The sequence below is a fragment of the Excalfactoria chinensis genome, chromosome 7, assembly GCF_039878825.1.
Source record: "Excalfactoria chinensis isolate bCotChi1 chromosome 7, bCotChi1.hap2, whole genome shotgun sequence".
Lineage (NCBI taxonomy): Eukaryota > Metazoa > Chordata > Aves > Galliformes > Phasianidae > Excalfactoria > Excalfactoria chinensis.
The window spans coordinates 20,797,975-20,818,398 of NC_092831.1; the positions used below are offsets into that span (position 1 = coordinate 20,797,975).

General features: G+C 35.8%; 1 protein-coding gene across 4 annotated transcripts in view; it reads right to left on the bottom strand.

Annotated features, from left to right (window-relative positions):
* Nucleotides 1–20,424, bottom strand: part of SESTD1 (SEC14 and spectrin domain containing 1) — a 52,494-nt gene that overhangs the window by 20,380 nt on the left and 11,690 nt on the right. For 3 of the 4 annotated variants that reach the window (XM_072342039.1, XM_072342036.1, XM_072342040.1), the window contains exons 2-7: nt 16,749–16,828; nt 10,998–11,106; nt 9,575–9,665; nt 8,328–8,441; nt 1,463–1,576; nt 378–475 (exon numbers count right to left, since the gene is read on the bottom strand). In XM_072342039.1, coding sequence (XP_072198140.1) covers nt 378–475; nt 1,463–1,576; nt 8,328–8,441; nt 9,575–9,665; nt 10,998–11,106; nt 16,749–16,803 — 581 coding nt within the window. In that variant the 5' untranslated portion in view covers nt 16,804–16,828. Of the gene's footprint in view, nt 1–377; nt 476–1,462; nt 1,577–8,327; nt 8,442–9,574; nt 9,666–10,997; nt 11,107–16,748; nt 16,829–17,463; nt 17,565–20,424 lie in introns of those variants that run through there. The other variant, XM_072342037.1, reaches the window with a different exon arrangement.

The following is a 20,424-nucleotide window of genomic DNA, read 5'->3' on the forward strand; positions in this document are numbered from 1 at the left end:
GGTTAAAAAAAATAAAAAGTGCAGTTCTTCAGTTGCTCTTGGAGTCTACTTACATCAGACAAGCAACCACTTACTAAAAAACAGAGTACCAGAGTAAATCAGTCTTCCTCATTTTGTTTCTAAGCTTCTCTAAAACAGTCATTAAATTCTTGTTCTTTGTACTCATTTATCAAAAATGGAGTGCAGCTGTATGTAGTCAATAGCCAAATAAGCATCCACAAAAACACAGATAAAATTCATAGTCTTTTTTAAACACTGAAAATGTCCTTACAGAGTTCAAATGACATTTAAAGTATTATATTATTTTCAGTATCATTTTGATTTCTGATGAAATTTAATATAAAAAACCATGAATTTCAAGAACTTAACCACAATACCTGTCTTTTTCTTGTTGATTTCCTTTATCACTTCCATTGTTAATTTGAGCAAGTTCATCTAGCAAGGATGTTGATTCTTTTGTGAATTTTTCAAATACCTAAACAAAATGCATGTTTTAAATTAAGAAATACAAGACGTAAGTGATATAATATTGAGGGCACCAATACACATTTATCCAGTAGTTCCAATAATATATTTCAGCCTTCGTATTATTTCCCAATATTCAGATGGTACAGCAGAAAGAGCACAGATTTCTTCAAACACTTATAAGCACCAGAAGTCTTTAGGAAGATAAGAAATATCACACAATATGATGAAGAACTGATTTCTGAAATACAATTTTTTTATTTTTATTTTTTTACTTTTTTGCATTTCTACAGAAACTGTAAGTTCTTATGGACATAGTCCACCATTTCATTTATGCCTCTATCTTTAAGTAAATCACAGGGATAATGCCGAATCAGGATGTTACAAAAGCACTGGATAGCTCAGCTGAATGGATAAAAATAATCAGCTTTGTGAAAATGCCAAATCTTCATTGCTATGAACATGCTACAATTGTAATGAATAACTCCAAGGTAGAAGAAAGATACTTGTGATTGAAAATATATACTCTGACCAGTTTCTTCAAATACAGGGTACATATAACAAGGCCTGTGTAGTCAGATATTGCCCACATTACATCTCTATAACAGATTTATTTAACCCTGCATGATTACTGCAACTCTGTATCCACTGGGAAAACAGCAGTGATACAGAATTCAGCATAGAGTAGCTTATAACCTCGCTCTACCTCCCAAGTATTTCTTCCTTGTTAGGGATTTCCCTATGAGGAGGCAAAAAAAAAAACCAAACAAACCCAAAAAGCCCCTCTGTAGCCACTCCATCATACACTCAGGTTCTTCTACAAGAATAACAGTCTGTAGGAGAGCTCTACTAAGGAACCTATTAGTTCAGTTATCATCACAAAATGCATGCATTTTGACTGCAATGCTACACGCAGGATAAATTCTATGCAAGGCTGCAACATGAATAGAAATCCATGGATCAAGAACGAGACATTTGAAGGAAACAGAAAACTAACCAGCCTCTTATTCAACCAATCCATGTGATCGTAGGTGAGAGTTCCTCCAAAATCTTCTGTTAGTTGACATGGTTCTATGTATCGAGTCAACTTGTTAGCAGACACCAAAATGACCTGCAACAATAAAATAAGTATCAGATTCAGGTGCCGATAATGCTTATACTTAAGTACCTGACAAGTTGTGCTGTGTGTCCAGAGGTACTGAGCATATCTTTTCAGTGATTCACAAGTGACCCTCTTACTGCTAAATATCCCAATGAAGTCCAGTTGACTGCAATTAAGTGGGGTCTAACAGAGGCACGTAGTTTTGACACAGACCACATTTCATGCATAACCCCTCAGAAGCAACAACAATACCACTTTGTCTGTTTACAGTAGGAGAAAGAAATACACTTATTGGCTGTTTTCCTCATGGTAATTGATGTTTCTTGATTAAGTCCTACTTTGTGTGACCTATTTTCAGTGAACATAGTAGCAGGATATCATGCTGCCAAGTCCTTCGTGCCAAGCTAAGTACCTGTATTTATCATGCAAACGTGCTGCATACCTTTATAGTTTAGGTAATTTTTACATTCTGTACATCCCTCTGAGTTTATAAAAAAGAAGAAAAAAATTGACTCAATCAGGACATTTCAGTACAGAAACAATGTAAATCAGGCAGCTGGTTCATAGCAAAGTACATCCATTTGAAAAAGATTTCTAAAAAACCAACAGCAAACTGCTCGAATAAAACAGGCTACACTGAGACCACTTAATTCTATTCTACTGAACCCTTTGGAGGAAGGCTAGGAGAACACAACAGAGGATAAGCTTTATAAACTTCTTCTGAGGAGATATTTAAAGTCTCTCTTCTCTTGCAAAACAAAACCTGACCATAACAGATACATTAGCTACTTCAGGTAATCTTCTTTCCAACCCTATTCTCCAAAAACACCACTCACAAGTGCCATTTAATCAAAAAGCACAGATTTCCTTAGCACCTTATTAGATAAATCTTAAGAAAGAAAAAAATGTTAATAGTCAGCTTTGTTCTAACTTAAGACGTTGCTTCAAAAACTATTTATTCTAAACAGTTGTTTTAAAAAAAGCTTTGAGCTAATGGAGTTACTGACATATCTGACAACTACAGAAATTCTGCCTGAAAACATTTTTTTGTTAAAAAAAAGAAAGCAATTATCTAGATTCTGTTAAGGTAGCATCAGAAGGGCGGTTCCTGAACAGAGTTTTGCCCGTTCTGAACTAGCCTAGCAGCAGTGCTGATGCAATTCTCTCCATATGCTTTAAATTAAAGAACTTCACCATTTTTATATTCAAGCTGCCTCTCTGAAGCTTCTGAACTACTGTTTTGGTTAGTCACCACTGAACTGTAAGAAACAAGGCTGAGATGCAAGGGGGAAAAAAGTCAAAGGTATAAATGAAGACCATTTACTGTATTTAAAAAAAAAAAAAAAAAAAGAAAAGAAAAGAAAAGAAATATCCCCACTCCTTGCCTGCAACTGGACTGATTTTTCCTCCCCACCCCAAAAATGACTGAAGTTTTGACTTTAAAAAAGATCTTTTTAAAAATCCAAATAGTCTTTGGACAGTAGACTATGATTTTTCATTAATGTGAACAGCTTAGATTTTTATAAAGGATAAATGATTAAGTCTGGACAGACGGGTCTACCAAAGGCAGGGAAAGTATTAGTTACTGAATCTGTCTTTGTTTCCTTACGGGCTCTACCCACTCACTTGACAAGAGACAGTTAAAAAGGTGACAGTGATAATAAGGTTTCAAACGTGCCCTGCATGATACTGACCAGAAGCCCTATCATCACCTGTACTCGGTTCTTTTCAGAACCTAGAGGAGCCGTAACAGCTTTCATTGTTCTACTCTAATCATGCTTTGTACAATAGCTTGCTACAACACCTAAAAGCCTTTTCAGAAATAACTCAAGCCAGTGTTTTGGGAAAAGTAAAAATGCCGTATTATGGAATAAAATTAGAAAAACATTTTTAGGAACTGACAAACAAAAATGAGGGAAAGATATAGTTGCAACAGCACTTTGTGGTATTTTATAAGTTTCATTCACTTACTAGAACATAAACCTAACATTCTTAAAATAAATCATTTCAATTAAAAGTACATGAAAGCATGCTAAAAGTTTATCACAGTTATCTAGTAACTGGCTGATAATTTTGGACAAATCTCATTCGAATAGGCCCCAGTAGAAGGGTTTTTTGTTTGTTTCCCCAAAATTCTGCCAAGAAACACTAGGAAATTCAGAAGATTTATCCTTTCTGATAGCCTAGTTGACAAGCATAAAAGACTGAACTTTGACATACTCACTTGGGACTCAATGATCCTTGTGGTCCCATCCAATCCAGGATTTTCTCTGATGCTATGAGTCAATACCCAAGTTGTTTTTTTCAATGACTTGTTATTCTAACAGCTTACATATACAAACAGCTTTGGAATAACACGGAAGAGCTTCAAACAAGAAGGCAGAGATTGAGAGCACAACTCTGCACTTCAGCTTGTGGAGAAACCTGAACCACAAAACTCCTACTTTCATTTTCACATTATACTGAAGGCAGCCTTTGTATAAAAGAAAAGAAAAAAAAAAAAAAAAAAAAAAAGTAACCTGTTTCTTGGTATTTGTTTTGTTTTAAAACAAAATATGAATCCTACTTGCTTGCTAAAACAATCAGATTAAACTTTGACATTTACATTCACACCCCTCCCAAAAGGAAAAAATAAAATAACTGTGCTCATTCTTCAGCAAATTTAGCTTCAAGATACTATGATCTAAGGATTGAACTATATTCCTTATGACTTTTCAAGAATAACTCTGGCACTTTAAATAGACAAATTATAGTTACCCACATTCCTGGTCTGACAGTGATTCATTGCCATGTAATTGTAAAGTTGTTCTTCACAGAACAAAAACTCCACTGTTTCATGATAATGAAGCCCTACTTGATTAAACATTGAGTAGTGTAAAGAAATACAAGTTAAATATTTATCTGACCAGCACCACACAACATCTGACATACTGGAAAAGCCCAACAGCAGGTAGCAGAACCTAGACACAGACCAGTCTGTCAGCTCCACTCCCAATAACCTCTCCTTCTCCATCCAGTAACAACTGCTTCAGCTACTCATTCACTTTCCCCTTCAGGGCTCATGATAATAACACACTGTCATTTTTCCATCCCAGAGAAAAGAATAATAGGCACACACAACCTGATATTTTTCAGCACCTCCTCCTTTAGAACTGAACTCTAAAAGTGACAAACATAGGTTTGCCTTCTCCATCTCTACAGGGATAATTCCCCAATTTGGCACAGGTTTAAGGCACATAAATGTATCATGTATCGCATTCAGAGTTTCTTTTATTCTTTTTTAATACATTCAGAGGAAGAAACATGCACTAAAATAAACGCCATTTCAATGATTGTCTAATTTAGAACAGCTATATCCATTTTTAGGAAAGTCTGAGAAATCCTCTTTTAGATCCTCTGCTCTAAAATAGTCAACTGAACGACATGATAAGGAAATTAAAGACTTACAAAGTGTTATTCATTTATTCTCTGGAATACCACTCTGCCTATTACTATTATTCATAAGAGATGATATGGGGTTGAGTGTGCCAAAGTTAATTTCTAAGTGGAAAACTGAGAGGATATAAGGTATATGTTGAAACATATAATTTCAAAATTCAATAACAACATAAAGCTTTCATGGTAATATATTAGAAAGCTCTGGATCACAGGAAAATGGTTAGGGTTGGGATTTTTTTTACTTTGGAACATCAAGGACTGCTATAACCAGGTAACAAAGACCACTAGACTGGAGAAGGTGAGTATCTGCCTCAGAGTTACTTCACTTAAATTAGGGACCAAAATAGAAAAAAAAAAAAAAAAAAAAAAAAGGTCTAATCACGTTTGTCAGTTCCAGTTGCTTTCTTAAACACATCTTACACTTACAACACTCAATAACCTTTTGTTCCTTTAATTACTCCCAGAGATTTGCAACTCTTCACCACCACACCTCACCCTGAAGCACAAAATCTCTGCCTTACGACTAAAACGACAGTGTGGTGATGACTTCATATGGCAGTTTTAAACAAGGTATAAAAGACAGATCAGGAAGCACAAAGTAGGGCACGGAGGATTTTATTAGTCCAAAAGTTATGTCGGTCTTTCTAACTAATAGTTATCCAAATCTAACATCCCATGAAAAATAAAGGTAGGGCATTGTTTTGGCTTTTCTGCTAGTATATACAAACACACAGCTGCAGTTTTGTATAAAGGGGTTTCCATAGTCTTATCAGTGCTCAGTACTCACATCAGAAAGAGAGGAAAGATATATTACTAGCTCTAGCACAAGGACTACTTGGAGCACAAAGGAGGGGCATTTTTACTGAGTCAGTTTTGCTAGTAACATAACCAAGAGTTAATGAATAGTGAAGAACAAAGGCTTACTTATTACTAATGGTCATTCTTCATTGTTTCCTACAAGATTTTTCCCACTATTCTTTCATCATCCCCTGTCCTTTAATGAAGAATGCTATTAAAGAAAATGAATTACCGCACAGAAAAAAACAAACTAAACAAGTGAAAAAAAATAAGGAAGAGTTAGGACAGTATCACGTAAGTCTCTTCATCAACATCTGTACTGACTCTATATGCACAGCTGCTCACTAATGTACATCGATTGGATGACAACTGCCCCAAAGCTGATGGCAGCCTCCATGCAAGCAGGCAGTCTCAGTGTTTCAGTGCTTCTAAACTAGGAGGGAACTTGAGAGTAAAATGTTATCAACCACAAAAACTGAACAACTGCCCCTTTATTACCATCTACTCATGCATATCTCTGTTCCATCCCTACATTAATCCAAGATACAAGGGGCCAGGAGAACAAACCTGAAGCTTTCCTCCTGACAAGAACACAACTGATTTTGACGAGAAAATGCTTACATGGTTGACTTCGTTTTTAAGCAGTTGACACATTTTGATCCATGTTTGTATGAAATATTTACTTAACATTCCCATTATTTTCCTCTTCCTAAAGTTTCAGAACTCTTAAATTAAGAGAACTGCACACCAAGACCGCATGTCAGAGAGAAACGCTTATGGTTTAATCATACAAATGTAGCTTAGAAACAGAAAACAAAAATATTCTACGCCAACAATGAAAATACTGTCAGTACAGATACATACTTCACAGAATGACTTAAATGATTATTCTGTAAGGAAATTTAATGACTGAGTCGTTTCTTGAAGTTAAACAAGAATATCTCTCTGTGTAATCATTTTATATTATACCTGCTTCACTACTAAATATTTTCTGTAATCATTCTACTTACCTGTCTAGAAACAGATTCTGACTGCATCATATTAAAGAAAAAAACTGAAAAGAATCTAGAAAGATTATCTTTCAAACTAGCAGTATTACACTCAATATAGCAATCAATGTAAAATATTATTTTAGACCACAATTTCAAAGGCTTCCCAGGACTATGTCTATCAGTGGACAGGTGGTAAAGAAAAGCACCCATATTCAATATTAGGAGCTGCTTAAGAATTTCTGACAGCACAGAATTTCAAATATGAGATTATCACAGCTGAAACTACTTTCAGTAGCAAAACTTAAGCCATTACCTTTATAAGTATCTAGCTGTCTCAGCACAGAAGTGGTCATCCAGACATTCTTTGTACTCAGACTACTTTTCAAATCTTTCTTTAAGGAATTACTCATAAAGAAAATACAATTTTTTTTCTGCTGTTAGATAAACAGCCCAAAGACAAACTCATAAAATTTCCTTCCTGGTAAAACACTAAAGCTTATTACAAAAAGGAATCCATCCCCCTGACCCAGTCCTTCAGAACTCTTTGGCATGAAAGAATTGTTTCTGAAAGAAAAATGAAAGCATCTACTCTAGGTAAAAGTTTGATAAAACACTTAACAGAATAAAATCCTTATGAATTAACAGTGATTTATCTAGATGATTAAACCTCCAGATTTATATTTAGTAGCTATATAACCTTTAGCAGCCATCTTCCCAATTCAATTTTCCCCAAACTAACTTTTTTTAGATGAACATTCAAGAATATAATAAGAGATAATTACCCAGAATTAGATAAGGCTGCAAAATACACTCAATCCTTTTAACAAAAGATGTTTTGTACAAGGCACTATAAGAGCAAGTTTCTATTTCAGTAACTGGTAAGCACAGCAGATCTGCTGTCGTTCAAACAAAATTAATTTCAAAAGCACCTGGAGAGACTGATAATACAGAGAATTTTCCAAAAACAAAAATCTGAGTTTCCAGTAACCTCCCAAAAAGATAAAAGAACAGAACTGCAATCATAGTTATATAAACTTTTGTACATAATCTACCTCATGGGATATTACCAACTTATCTTTGGAAAACTGAAAGGCCCTGTAAACTCTGTTACTAATGTAAAAACTCAAAGATTAAAAAATGTTCATGCAGCAGCAAGATGTTTTTTTTTAAAAAAAATAAAGCAACCACTCATTTAATGACACTATACAATATGCAATACTACAGTTTATTACAGAAGTCATGAACAAAATTCACACTAAACCTTGTAACTGTTTCTTGCTCAAAGCATCAACCAAACGTGTCATACAGATTTATCCTCTTGCTCAGCAACAGATTTCTAATTAGAGACTTCATTTAATATTCCTTTCAAGTAGAAAAAAGTAAAAAAGCTAAAAAGCCACAGTGCTTTATTAGGGATCTCCATAAAGCACCCAGAATAAACTCTTTTTAAGGAGCCATGCATTTGCATCCAATTATTCTAAGAAATTCCAGAAATAGAATTTGTGACCAAAGCAGAAAGAAATTCTACATACCTCGAATCCAAGTCTATCTTTCTCCTTCCAAAAGCAGAAGTGTGTAACCTTCTTATCCCAAAATTCATCTGGCTTTACTACACAAACAAGTGATACCTCAGCTGGAACAACATTCTGTAAAACAAATTAAGGGAGGAAACAACAGTAAAGCATTCAAGCCTTCATGTATCACAGAACTGAACTCTACTTATGTGCCCTCAACTACTCAAGAAGTTACATTTGCAGATAGAAACTATACAAAATTTGCGGCAGCTATGTCCCAAGTTGGTCCACACTCTGCAGCAGACGGCATAGGAAAATACTGTCAAAACTGGTAAGAAATTCTGACCGCTAATCCATCCTGTACCAGTACAGAAAAACACAAATTATTGGTTTCATTAAATGTTTTTTATAGAATCTCTTTTTAAAAAGTTCATAACAAAGCTTTCTACTTACGCAGTTTGCTACGTAAAATGAAAAAGCAATCACTTAACCTAAAAATTATCTACTTCCAATAAGACTACGTTTTTTCTGTCTTTCTCTACTTTTGTGGAAAGCACTCCAGTAAACAGCAATCATTTACACAGTAAGAAAAGCAGAAAAGGCAGTAAAGTTCAACTTCTTTAATCTCGTTTAATGTGCTGTACCTTCCATTTTAATTTGAACACAGAGACCAGAAGACAGATCATATTCCTTAACAGAAATAAAACTTGATCATATATCTTTAACAGAACCTCACTATTCTGAAAAAGTAAATACAAATAATTAAGAAAAACCTTCATTGGGAATTGACACTTTTTTTCCTCCCTACTTTGAGTAGCATCCAGGACATAATTTGTGTCTGGGACTATTGTAATGCAATAAAATCAACAGCCAGTTACAATGAAAGCTAATTGGTACTGCATAATGCATCTAAGCCTACTTATCTGCACTATCAGTGCAAACAGACCTCTGCTTATGCTTGCTGCTCATAGTTGATGATGCCAAGAGCATAATTCTGTATTGTTTCCCACTAAAACTCTGTTTTAGGGAAAAGGATACAATCTCATGTGTTGAGCAAATAAGGAATTTGACTCTCATTTGAGGAAAGTGCATCATCCTCTCTTCAGATTGTTTCTTTGTCAAAGAAAAGATTTTGTGATATTACAAGACTATAAACTACCTTCCTGTCTCTCAGAGAAAAAATTAATGCCCTCAAAGTAATGTAGCTATTGGGTTCACATCTATAGAACAAATCTGTCAACTATCAATGGATAAAATGGATTCACCTGTAGCATTAACACAACTGTCTTCACCACATTCCACTGAGATTTTCTGCCATCCACTATCACAGTAAATCCTCTCGCTTTGCACTTCTCACTAAAAAGGAAAAGTACTTAGAAAAAAGGTATCATTCATCAACAAGTATTATATCACAATGACTCAGGCTATAAATATACCGAAAAATACAGCTATGTAGCTTTTTGGACACAATTATCCATCAGTACCATAATGTAAGTTTCAAAACATAGTTATCATGTAAGGCATGCTCAATTGAATTCCAAGTTAAACATGTTAGGTTAGCTTATACTTAAGGGAAAAGAAGTAAAACCCATGTTTCTTAAACAGAAATCAAGTTTTCAGGCAGCATCCCTTCCCATAAAAGAGCGACTCTATCCCGAGAGTAAAATGCAAGTGCACAGGCCAAAAAAGATGCATTTCATAACATGCAAACAAAAATGACAATAATTTTTCCATATTGCCACCATAAAGAAGAGGTCATTTTTTTCCCCACATAATCAACAAAATATTAGAAGTGGGAATACTTCTTTGCATTCAAACAGAATTTGTACAAAGTACAAAGAGTGCTTTCACTGAATTTTCAGTCAGTTATTTTTACACTAATATATGTAAAAAACATACACCAGGGAGAGACTGAAGAATAATTAACACTTGCGAGAACAACAATGCCTACATCTGTTCCACAAATGTGGCCAAGTCCCTAAGTCAATGAGACTACTTGCATAGATGACAGTTTGGTATTTCCAACACTTCACAAGCTGTTTGGGAAACTCTAAAGCTTCCACAACTTAAATGCTGTTCAGTATACACATATACATCGATGCTTTACTTGTAAGCAAACTGAATCGACTGCTTGCTTTTCTCTCCCTAACTAGAGCTCTCTTTTTTCCTCCAAATGCTCTTAACCACAAAAAGAAGCATATCACTTCGTTATGTTCTTAATGCTTTTGCAGACTCCAACAAGCAAACTGCACTAAATATTCTTTGGTTATGGCACTGAATCTTTATTTCCAGGAGACGTACTTAGGGATACAAGCAAACATTTAGCTGAAGGCCTTCATTCCTTCCTAGATATACGCAAAGTAACTCTAAAAATGAACCCCTGATCTTAAAATAAAAAGACCAAAACCAGTCGCTAGAAGTTTACAGGGTCACCAAAGTGTAAGCAGAACACCAAAAATATATTACAATAACGTCTGAAAGACAAAACATTTAAGTTTTAATTCAGCACTTTCAGCGCTATTTTAACCTTGAACACTTATGTTTCTAACTAAATCACACTGTATAATGTTTTGAACAATCATTTACATAAAATAAATTTTGCAATGACATCAAATAGAAACAATAAATGACCCTTTCCAGGACTGGAGGAAGCAAGCAGCCCTGAGAGCCAAATGCCTTTGAAATCACCTTGGGATACTAAGCAGGTAGTCCAGCGTGACACTCAGCTCATCCATACTCGTCTGCTCAAGGCATAATGGAATTGTCAAAATGAGACCACTTCTTCTGTCCTTCCCGCCTATTTGGGAATGAAAAAGTCATTAGAAAGTTAATGGAAAGGCTTTAAGGTAAAATAAATATTTTGTAGTCACATGGTCTCAAAACACATCATAAAACTAATATTTAAAGTTGCTGTGGAAACTACTCATGTTAGATACGAGGATCCACTCACCACTGATATTAAAGGCATCACCAAAGCTTCAGAGCACAGACCACATCCACATCAGTCATAGCCTTTCATCTAGTAGTCCCAATACAAATACCGTCCCAACTCCAGCTTTCCAAAACCATTCTTTTTGCACATGCTGATTACATTTTCACTTAAAGCATTTCCTAGATAATCTATACAACCAGTCAGTCAGAAATCCAGTAAGTTTCCAAGGTAAGTGAGATCAGCAGCCCCAACTGCAAGACAAGACCTGCTGCAGAAACATTCCTTACACAAAGCAAAGTCTTGTACCTCATGTGCTGCTCTCAGTTGATAATCTATGCATCAAACCCATGGATTTCCTGACCTACTTACAGGCATATAACAGTCACCTCACAATTAAGGTAAATACTTCCAGGTCATTTGCTTCAACCTTCGTATGCATTTTACACAGGCAGGAACATAAACAAAAACAAGGCAAGTACAGGTCACACATTTTCACTTCAGTCAAAGTCGAGTGTTAGGCAGATGTACTACATTTAAGTAGAACATGCTACAACTATGGTTTATGTCATTTTTAAATTACACAGACAATCTGGAAAGTTTCTGGGAAAGTAGTTTTTTGGTTTGTTTGTGGTTTTTTTTTTTAAAAAAAAAGGATATTTAAAGAGCTGAAATTTTCTTCATCGGTCTTTCCTCTAAAGGGACCTTTGAGTCACATGGCTGTCAACCAACAAGAAAAATGGATTTGGAGCAGCTTTTCCTTCTCTCGTAGTTCCAACAGGAACTGACAAGAAACTTATATATATATATATATATATATATATATATGTATGTATGTATGTATACACACACACACACACATATATATATATATATATCAAGATCACACAAAAAGTAAATATTGACACAGTGCCCTGCTACATGCTTCCATTCACTCAGAAGGGTCACCCAGAAAATCTGGTGGTGTGAGAGGAACCACTCAGGTGTACAGAGAACTCACCCATATTCACTGTACCTTGCAAAGGGGCATCATTGCTGAGCCTCTGAATGCAAAGAGGTCAAAAAGTTCGTCCCTAACTGGCTGTTAACTCATTAAAGACTAAAAGTCAGTGAAGGGGCAAAGGTATTCACACTGGACCTTTCCATAAAATCTGGGGGAGCTCTTACTTCAGTCATGCATTCACTACTTTGAGTAAAATTACCTTTGTTTGTTTGTTTTTCCCAACCTCTCTGCCCTTAAATCTGTGATCTGAGGGGAAAAAAATATATTCTCAAATGGTTTTGAAAGTGCTGTTCATGTGGTTAAACACATATCACAATTTTACTTCCCTGCTGTCATGGCTTTATGATTTTTGGTTACTAGTATTCCACAGGATAATATCATGTAGTGCACTGGGAGTTAAAGTGTTAATGCTCCAGTTCCAGGTACCTGTCTGGAAGAGAAGTACTACAGGGGACTTTGCAGTCAGAGAGGAGATATGACTCCTGACAAGGTCACCTGATTGGGCTTTTCTTGCCATTGCTCTTCTCCTGTCCTCACTGCTGCCCAACCCAACTGCATGCATCACTTCAGTATTACTGTAAGGCCTACAGCTTTCAGATACTCTCATTATATTTGATTAGTTAGCATCAATTCTAATTATATTGCATTATAATGTGTTATCCTGCATTCCAATACCATATTTAGTAAATTAGTTTGTCTCTCCTCAGATCACTGCCGCTGTTTTGGGGTCCCCTGTTTCCCTTCTCCAGAGGCACAGATTTTGCGAATTCCCTCCACCCCACTAGTCACAGAACCGGGCTGAACCAGTCTGTAAACCATTGACACCTGCAAGTCAGGGACAGAGAACACAGTTTCTTAAAGAATAACAGTAGCTGATGAGCAGTAACACAAAGCACACAAGTACAGCTCAGCAATTCCTACAATGCATACACCTACACTGACAAAATTTGAGAAGATTTCCTCCGAGAACATTAGAGATGCAGGCAAAATAATGGAAAATAATGTTTATTTACACCACATATGTTGGCATCTTAATAGCAATAGCTTCTTCCCTTGCTTTCAGAGCTACCCCAACTCCCCTAATAGTATTAAAGATCCACTGGTATGCAGGTGAGCAAATTGCATGTCTTCAGAGCTACTGCTTAGGTGGTCTATTCTAACAGTTGTGTTTCCTTTTTTCCCCTGCTGTGGAGGGTTTTTTGTTGTTCGTTTTATAGGTGAAGGGGGGAAAAAAAGAGAGGGGAGGAACTGTTGGAAAAACAGATAACAGACTTCAATATTTAATAATTATCTCTTAACAGAGGCATTAACAAATGGTGAGAAGGGATCTACCTGTTAGTCCTTTCTCCAGAATCAAATGAGTCACTTTATAAAGCAAAAGTTATTTACAGACTGTCCATCCTTATCTGTCTCAGACAGAAAAACTTTTCAGGCAGAAGCCTGAAAATGGGATCAGGAAAGAGGAAAGAAAAAAGGAGGGAAAAAATAAATAAGTAACTTAATCCTTTATGAACCATAAATTTGTTCTCATCCAAATGCTTGAAGTGAACTGAAGAGTTCCTCCCTACTTGCTGCACTGCTTCGTGAACCCTCAATTAAATTCACAACTAAAAGGGAAGTAGTATTTTTGAGGACATAAAACAATACTTGAGAAGCGATGAACAATGACTTTTTAGCTACCACCTCTTCACAAGAAAAATAATAAAATGAAGGACTAAGCCCTTCCCCAAAAAGTCAGGCATCATTTGGTCTTTTCCTATTAAAAAAAATAATAACTTTTTTTTTCAGAAGCAGTGGGAATCAGTTTTTAAGGACTCAAAAAGTAAACTGGTTTAAACTAAAATACACTACAGCTAAATTCAAGAATAGGTTACAGGTAGAAGAGTTTCAAACTAGGGAAAACTGCCACAGTAAAATGTGGGACTCCACATTAATGCCTCTTATTTTATTATGTCCACCCACAATGTCAGAGGCAGACGGTAGTGAAGTTGAGCCATCCCACCAATACTGTTACATTTTGTTGTCATGCAGCAGGTAGCAGCAGACAGGGGAGTATGACAGAACGGTGTCTGACATGGAAGCACATATACAGCAAAGGTGCATCATTGAATTCCTCAGACTGAATATTTAAGAAAACTAAACAATGGATACAAAGCAATGTAAGGCAGTGTTTCAGCAGTGGTTACAGTGGGTCAACTCCACAGGTGCAGAATTTCACAAGTGTGGCATGCAGGATCTTATTCATCATTGGCAAAAATGCAGAGCTAACAGTGGTGATGATGTCAAAAAAATAACGTTTTGTAGCTAAGAATTTGCTCTATCAAATGGTGTTTTGCTCTTGATATCTTTTGCAGTCTCCTGAAATAAACAGGAGGCATTACTTCCAGAAGAACTTACAAAGCATTTGCTGAACCCACATAAACAACTAAACTCTGTCTTGACATTTCATAGAGACTGCAATAATTAGCAGAATTATTCAGGTTCAAGACATGTCATCTTGTGTAAGTGAAGCTTCTTTCTCTCCCCACCTTGTTAACATTAGCAGAAAAGAGTCAGACAACTATATTCTACCTGTGCAGTGTTTTTTGTGCGGCTGTCTGACTCACATAGATCAAGTAAACGTTCTGCCAACCTGTCACTACATAAACTGAGGACAAAGTAGGAATTATAAATTATTACTTTGCTCAGTGAAAAGTGATAGCCTGCAGTTTATAGAGAAGATAACTGCTATATATTTATCTATCTAAAAGAACATTTTAACACAAAATTCTATCTTTAAACAAAATACTGGAAGAGACACTGGACTTTAGTCATGTATGTAGTACAGCATTTGCCAGTATTAACAGACTCAAGTATTTAATTGAATGGTAAAGCTGAAATATAATAGAGGTAAAAGAGCAGTTACTGGGTTCTTAAGCTTAAAATTAAACCAGAAAAGAATCTGGGCAAATCAACACATCGTGTAGCCTAACTCAAAAGTGGTATAGTTTACAAATAGGGGAAAAAAAACAACAAAAAAAACCATATAGGCTAAGGAAAGCAATAAAGAAAACTAAAAAAATCACTCTGTAAATGATTCTGCACCAAACAGAGCTGGGCTTTTGTTTTTTGTTTGTTTTGCTGAGTCATGAGCTCTCCTTTTTTCCTGCCATTTATGATGACCTACCAACATGAATTCCAAAGCTACTAGGTTGTTTTTCTAGAAAAAGGCAGTGCCAACATTATTTGTATGCACATTGCAAGTAGTTTTATCATACAAACAACACCAGAGAATGTTTTACTAAAACACCAATTATGTTTGTTTTAAAGTCATTGTAGTCTTACTTATGAAACTAAAGGAGATAAAATTGCTTTAAAGAGAGACACGAGAAAGTGGTTTGTGTATGAAGTTCTTCTACATACACAGAAGAATGATTAAAAGGACTACTGCCTGAATCTTTATCATTTATTAAACTAAAGTATCCATTAATATTACACATTTCCAAAGAGGTCAAACCTATTTAGTAATATGAAAGTTCAAAACGGGTGATAGTGTTTACCTGGCACTCAGTAAATTGCTTTTCACTAAGAAGATCTATATTTCAAAATGGATCAGGCAGCTTTACCAGCCAAACTGCAAAGGCACTCTAGTTAATGAGAGCTTCCCTGCTGAACAATGCTGAACAACCAGCCATTTTATGCATCTGCTATCAGAAATGAGGAAGCTGCCCACTTTTACAGGCTTGAATATAATGTCAATTTATTGTTTTGAATAGGAATTGTTTGATTTTAAATCTCCTTGGACAGCAAGCAAATTCAAATCAAAATAAACTGCATTCAAGAAGGAACAGTTCTCACTTCAAGAGACTGGGGTGGGCAAAAATGAACTAAAACAGAATACTTAGTTATGGCAACATCTGTCAATTTTTATAATTGAGAAGTTTCCTGCAAGTTAACTACTCTCCATTTTCAAATCCATCTTTCCAAGCATTCCCTTTTGTTTTTTCTATGGCCAGTGGAGGTGAAAATTACAATTAATCCAAGAAGTATGAATGAACAAAAAAAAAAAAACACCAGTAATTCTAGCTTTGTCTCAGTTAACTACTTGGAAGCAGGATTAGCCACATATTGCAACGTACTGATTATTGACATCTATTTCAGGGTTGGAAAACAGAGAAGTGCAAAGGAAATCCTAAAGTTAACCATGTTCATTTCTAAAAATCACTTACAAAACAAAAAGTGTTATTATTGGATGCCTGCTAAATTGTCATTTTATTTCTGGACTGAAACTTCAGGACATCAACTTTGTGGAGTTGAGTCACAGGTTACACTTAAAACAAGTGCTAAATGCCAACCACATCTTGCCTACTAGATATAAAAAAAGTTTGACAGATTCTTTTGAAATGTGATGAAAGTGTGAGCTTGCAATATATTTCTGCTACATGCATTGAATAAATACAAGAAAGCAAACAAAAATTCCACCCAAATTATCTAGAAAGAAACCAACTGAAGAAAATAGAAACTGTACCTGAAAGAAAAGCCAATTTTTTCTTCAGAATGGGTAATATTACTGACGCTTCCATTCTATTTCAGGTAATTTTCACAGCTCTGAAACACAAGAAGTTAAAAACATAAAGCAGGGGTAACAAATCATGATGTTTCACTAGAAAGTACTCTGTCCAAAACACTCATGCTCCTCCAAAGAATATTCAAAACACAGAATCAGAAGTACTGTTAGAAAGAAAACAAACCACCTGCTTGCTTGGTCATTCAGACATATAATTGAACATGTAAATAAAATCAGTGCTCTTAACTACATTTTCATAATCCATCTTACATCATCAGGAATATAGCCATTAAGTACACTTCATTTATATCAGGACACTGTCACTACCCTGCCATTAGTAGACCTTCAAAGAAAAAAAAAAAAAAATAAATAATAATAAAAAAAATCAAACAGTCAAAATAAGCAAGTCTAACCTACAGATGGAAATGCTTTTCACTCCTTTTGTCCCTAAATCCCTTCCTTTGTACAACTTTGTGTAAAAAAAAACAAATTGTGGTTCACTGTGATTAAACATCAGTTTTTCATTGACTCTGAACAGGATGTCAGTACTGCAACCTCCTTCCTCTACCAGGTGCAAAAAGCAGCAACTGGTATCCGCCTGTAAGTATTCCTGAGGTCACACTTTTGCTACACCCTGCAGCACCACATACTGAACTTTCCTCATAACAAACTTCACCTGAGTCTCAGCATTCACACTCTCCCAATTCCTCCTGCACCAAGGCCAGCTGAAAATTTTCAGATTCCATTCTTCATCCCAATTAGACAAACTTCCAAGAGAAAATCTACCAGAAAACAGACATGCTCAACTGTGAAAGAGATAAGACGACCCACTCATATCAGACAAGAAAAAACACCAAAACAAACACACTGCTTCTTCAGAAACGGGCTTCATACTCAAGAACTACATTTTGCCCTATTAGTAAATGTCACAAAAATGACATGCAAGTTACTCAGCTCATGACACTGATTTGTACTTCAAAGCACTTCAAGAAACATTTCCTTTAGCGGTCATAAGTTGGTAACTGGCGTACTTAGTTTACTCTTTTGGAAACAAAACTCAAAGCGTTTAGGCAAACATACTTCTCCTGTTGCAAAATACAATCAAGAATTATATAGAAGAAACATATTAGAAGTGACTCCTACTGATGACAGCTTGCAAAACAGTTGCACAAAATGCTAAGTCTCAGCGAAAACATTCTAAGACAAGCATTTGTAATGATCCAGTACACGTAAGAGATGATTAAAAAAAAAAAAAAAAAAGTAAAAAACATAATTAAAGCAAGGAAATAAAAGCATAGAAAACAAATGAAAAACAACTGGTTGATTACAACTGAGTAAATTATGCATCAGAATTTAGTAAAGAGCAGGAGCCAGACCTGAAGACTAAGATGTAATACTGACACAGGCACATCAGATGCAGTGAGTTTACATAAATAAAAAGAATGACTTTGGCACAGACTGACTAGGGACTCAGCTATTCCAATAACTGCAGCCTGAGCACTGGCAAATGACAAACTGCAAAAGAACAGAAATCTTCCAGAAAATGAAGTTCTGTAGGATGTTGAAAGGATACAAAATATCCTAGAAAAATAATAATATAGTAGCAATACATATATTATAATAGTAATATATATCTTGACTGTGAAAAATATGAGTACAAAAAATTATGGCTGCATTTTTTCAAGAATATACAATCCTTTTTGAGACTTAAATTAGCTTAAACTTTCTGACTTCAACAATCATTGGAGACATGCAAAAGACACGTCAAGGGGTTTATTTCTACAATATAACAGATAACATTTATGCACATGCACACATGGGCTACTGCTGGCCATCTTTCATTGAGTTTTGTTTTGACTCAGAGTGCTACGTAAGCACAGATGGAGATCAGTTCTGAGAAAATTTCTCTGACCCATTCTCTCTTTTCTTCTGGTGTTCAAACCCTGACTGTTTACTACTTTATACATTTCTGTGTTTGAATCCATATTTGCAGATTAGAATTGCTGTCATACATAACACTATTGCTGCCATATAATAATGTCAGATTCCTTGTGCCATTTACTTGGAACCACTCAACACCAAGCAAAACAGTGATACTATATGTAAGCACAACAACAACTTGGTCATAGAACACGTTTATCACCCTGTGAATACTTTCAGCCTGGAAGAACCGCCACCCATCCTCTTTAATAAAAAATAAAAAATATTCACCATCTCCTAGTACATAGGAATCAATTAGCACAGTAATACAACACAGTTGTCAAGCACTTGTAGCCCATCTCTAGTTTCATGCCGAACTCCAGACAAGTCACACATTTATGTCAACCACTATATGAATGTCTTATGCAAGTAGCGTGCTAACTGCCTTCCCTAGCTTTTAAGCAAATATGAAAAACAAAGAAGAGAGGCCCAGGAAAAGAAACAGGAGTCTGGTCAAGCTTCATAAATCCTTTACTTTATCAAGATGCTCCCCCCCTGAGGCAGCACTGAAAGTGTGACTTTGATTTTATATTAACTCCTACAATGTAATTCACAATCACCAACCTGGTGGGGAAGTTGTTCTTATTTGCTTTAGCTAAAAGGATAAAGTAAGACCCAGAGCTCCTAAGCATTTCTTATTTTAAGGCATTATGAAATTAGCTCATAATCCTTACATGATTAAGTTCATTTCCTTCTCATACACCTTAAGTCTGAAGGAGGAAAAAAAAAAATAAAATAAAATAAAAAAAAAATCAAACTGTGGTTAGCATTGGTTACTTTTACATCCCCATGTGAAAATCTTTTAACTGAAGTTTATGAAGAAACATGAAATCCCATAAAACTAAAAAGTCAGCTAAACTCTGTATCAGAGTTCTTAGAGGGTTGTTTTCTTTGAGAGGGCTGCTGGAAGGTTGTTTCATGGCTGTCTGGGGGGTTGTGGTTACTGTTGGTCTTTTTTTTGTTGTTGTTGCTGTTTTTAAAATTCTACTTTGTGGAACCAAATGTGGAACCAAACTGGACCCAGGAAAATTAACTGAACAAATTAAAGAAATTGTAATGGTAATTTTCCCCTCCTCCACATATTTAATTTGGTGCACCTTCCTCAAATAAACTCTTACATAAATGTTACATTTACGCAATTTAACATTTATATAAGGTACAGTATCTATGACACTAGCATGTTGTTGGCATCAGTTTCTGGCAAGTAACCCAGGTACCTACCACAGCAGGCAGACCAGCAGGCTACCCATGCTAGCAGAGGGATCTCAGCTGTTACCACAGTGCTGGCAAAGCCACAAGGTGAAAGAAGGGAAAGTCCAGGGTGGCCTTAGAACAGGAGGATTTATTGGTCACAAAGGAACCAAGCAAGACTCCAAAGCGAGAACAGCTCCTGGAGAAACCCTGCAGTGCCAGTCTACAAGGAACCATATTTTGTGAATACTAGCGGGTTCACTCATCAAGACATTCCATCAGACCAACAGCTTATTTGATATAATGTCTTCAGAAAACTTGAGCATGAGACAGGCTCATCAGGAAAGCTACATTTTGGATTTAGGTGCAGCCCTTTAACTCCTCTTAATCTAAACTGAAGGGAGACAGTAGGCACCAAGTTCCACTCAGACTGCTACTATTGTCCTACAACTGGTGTAAATATAAC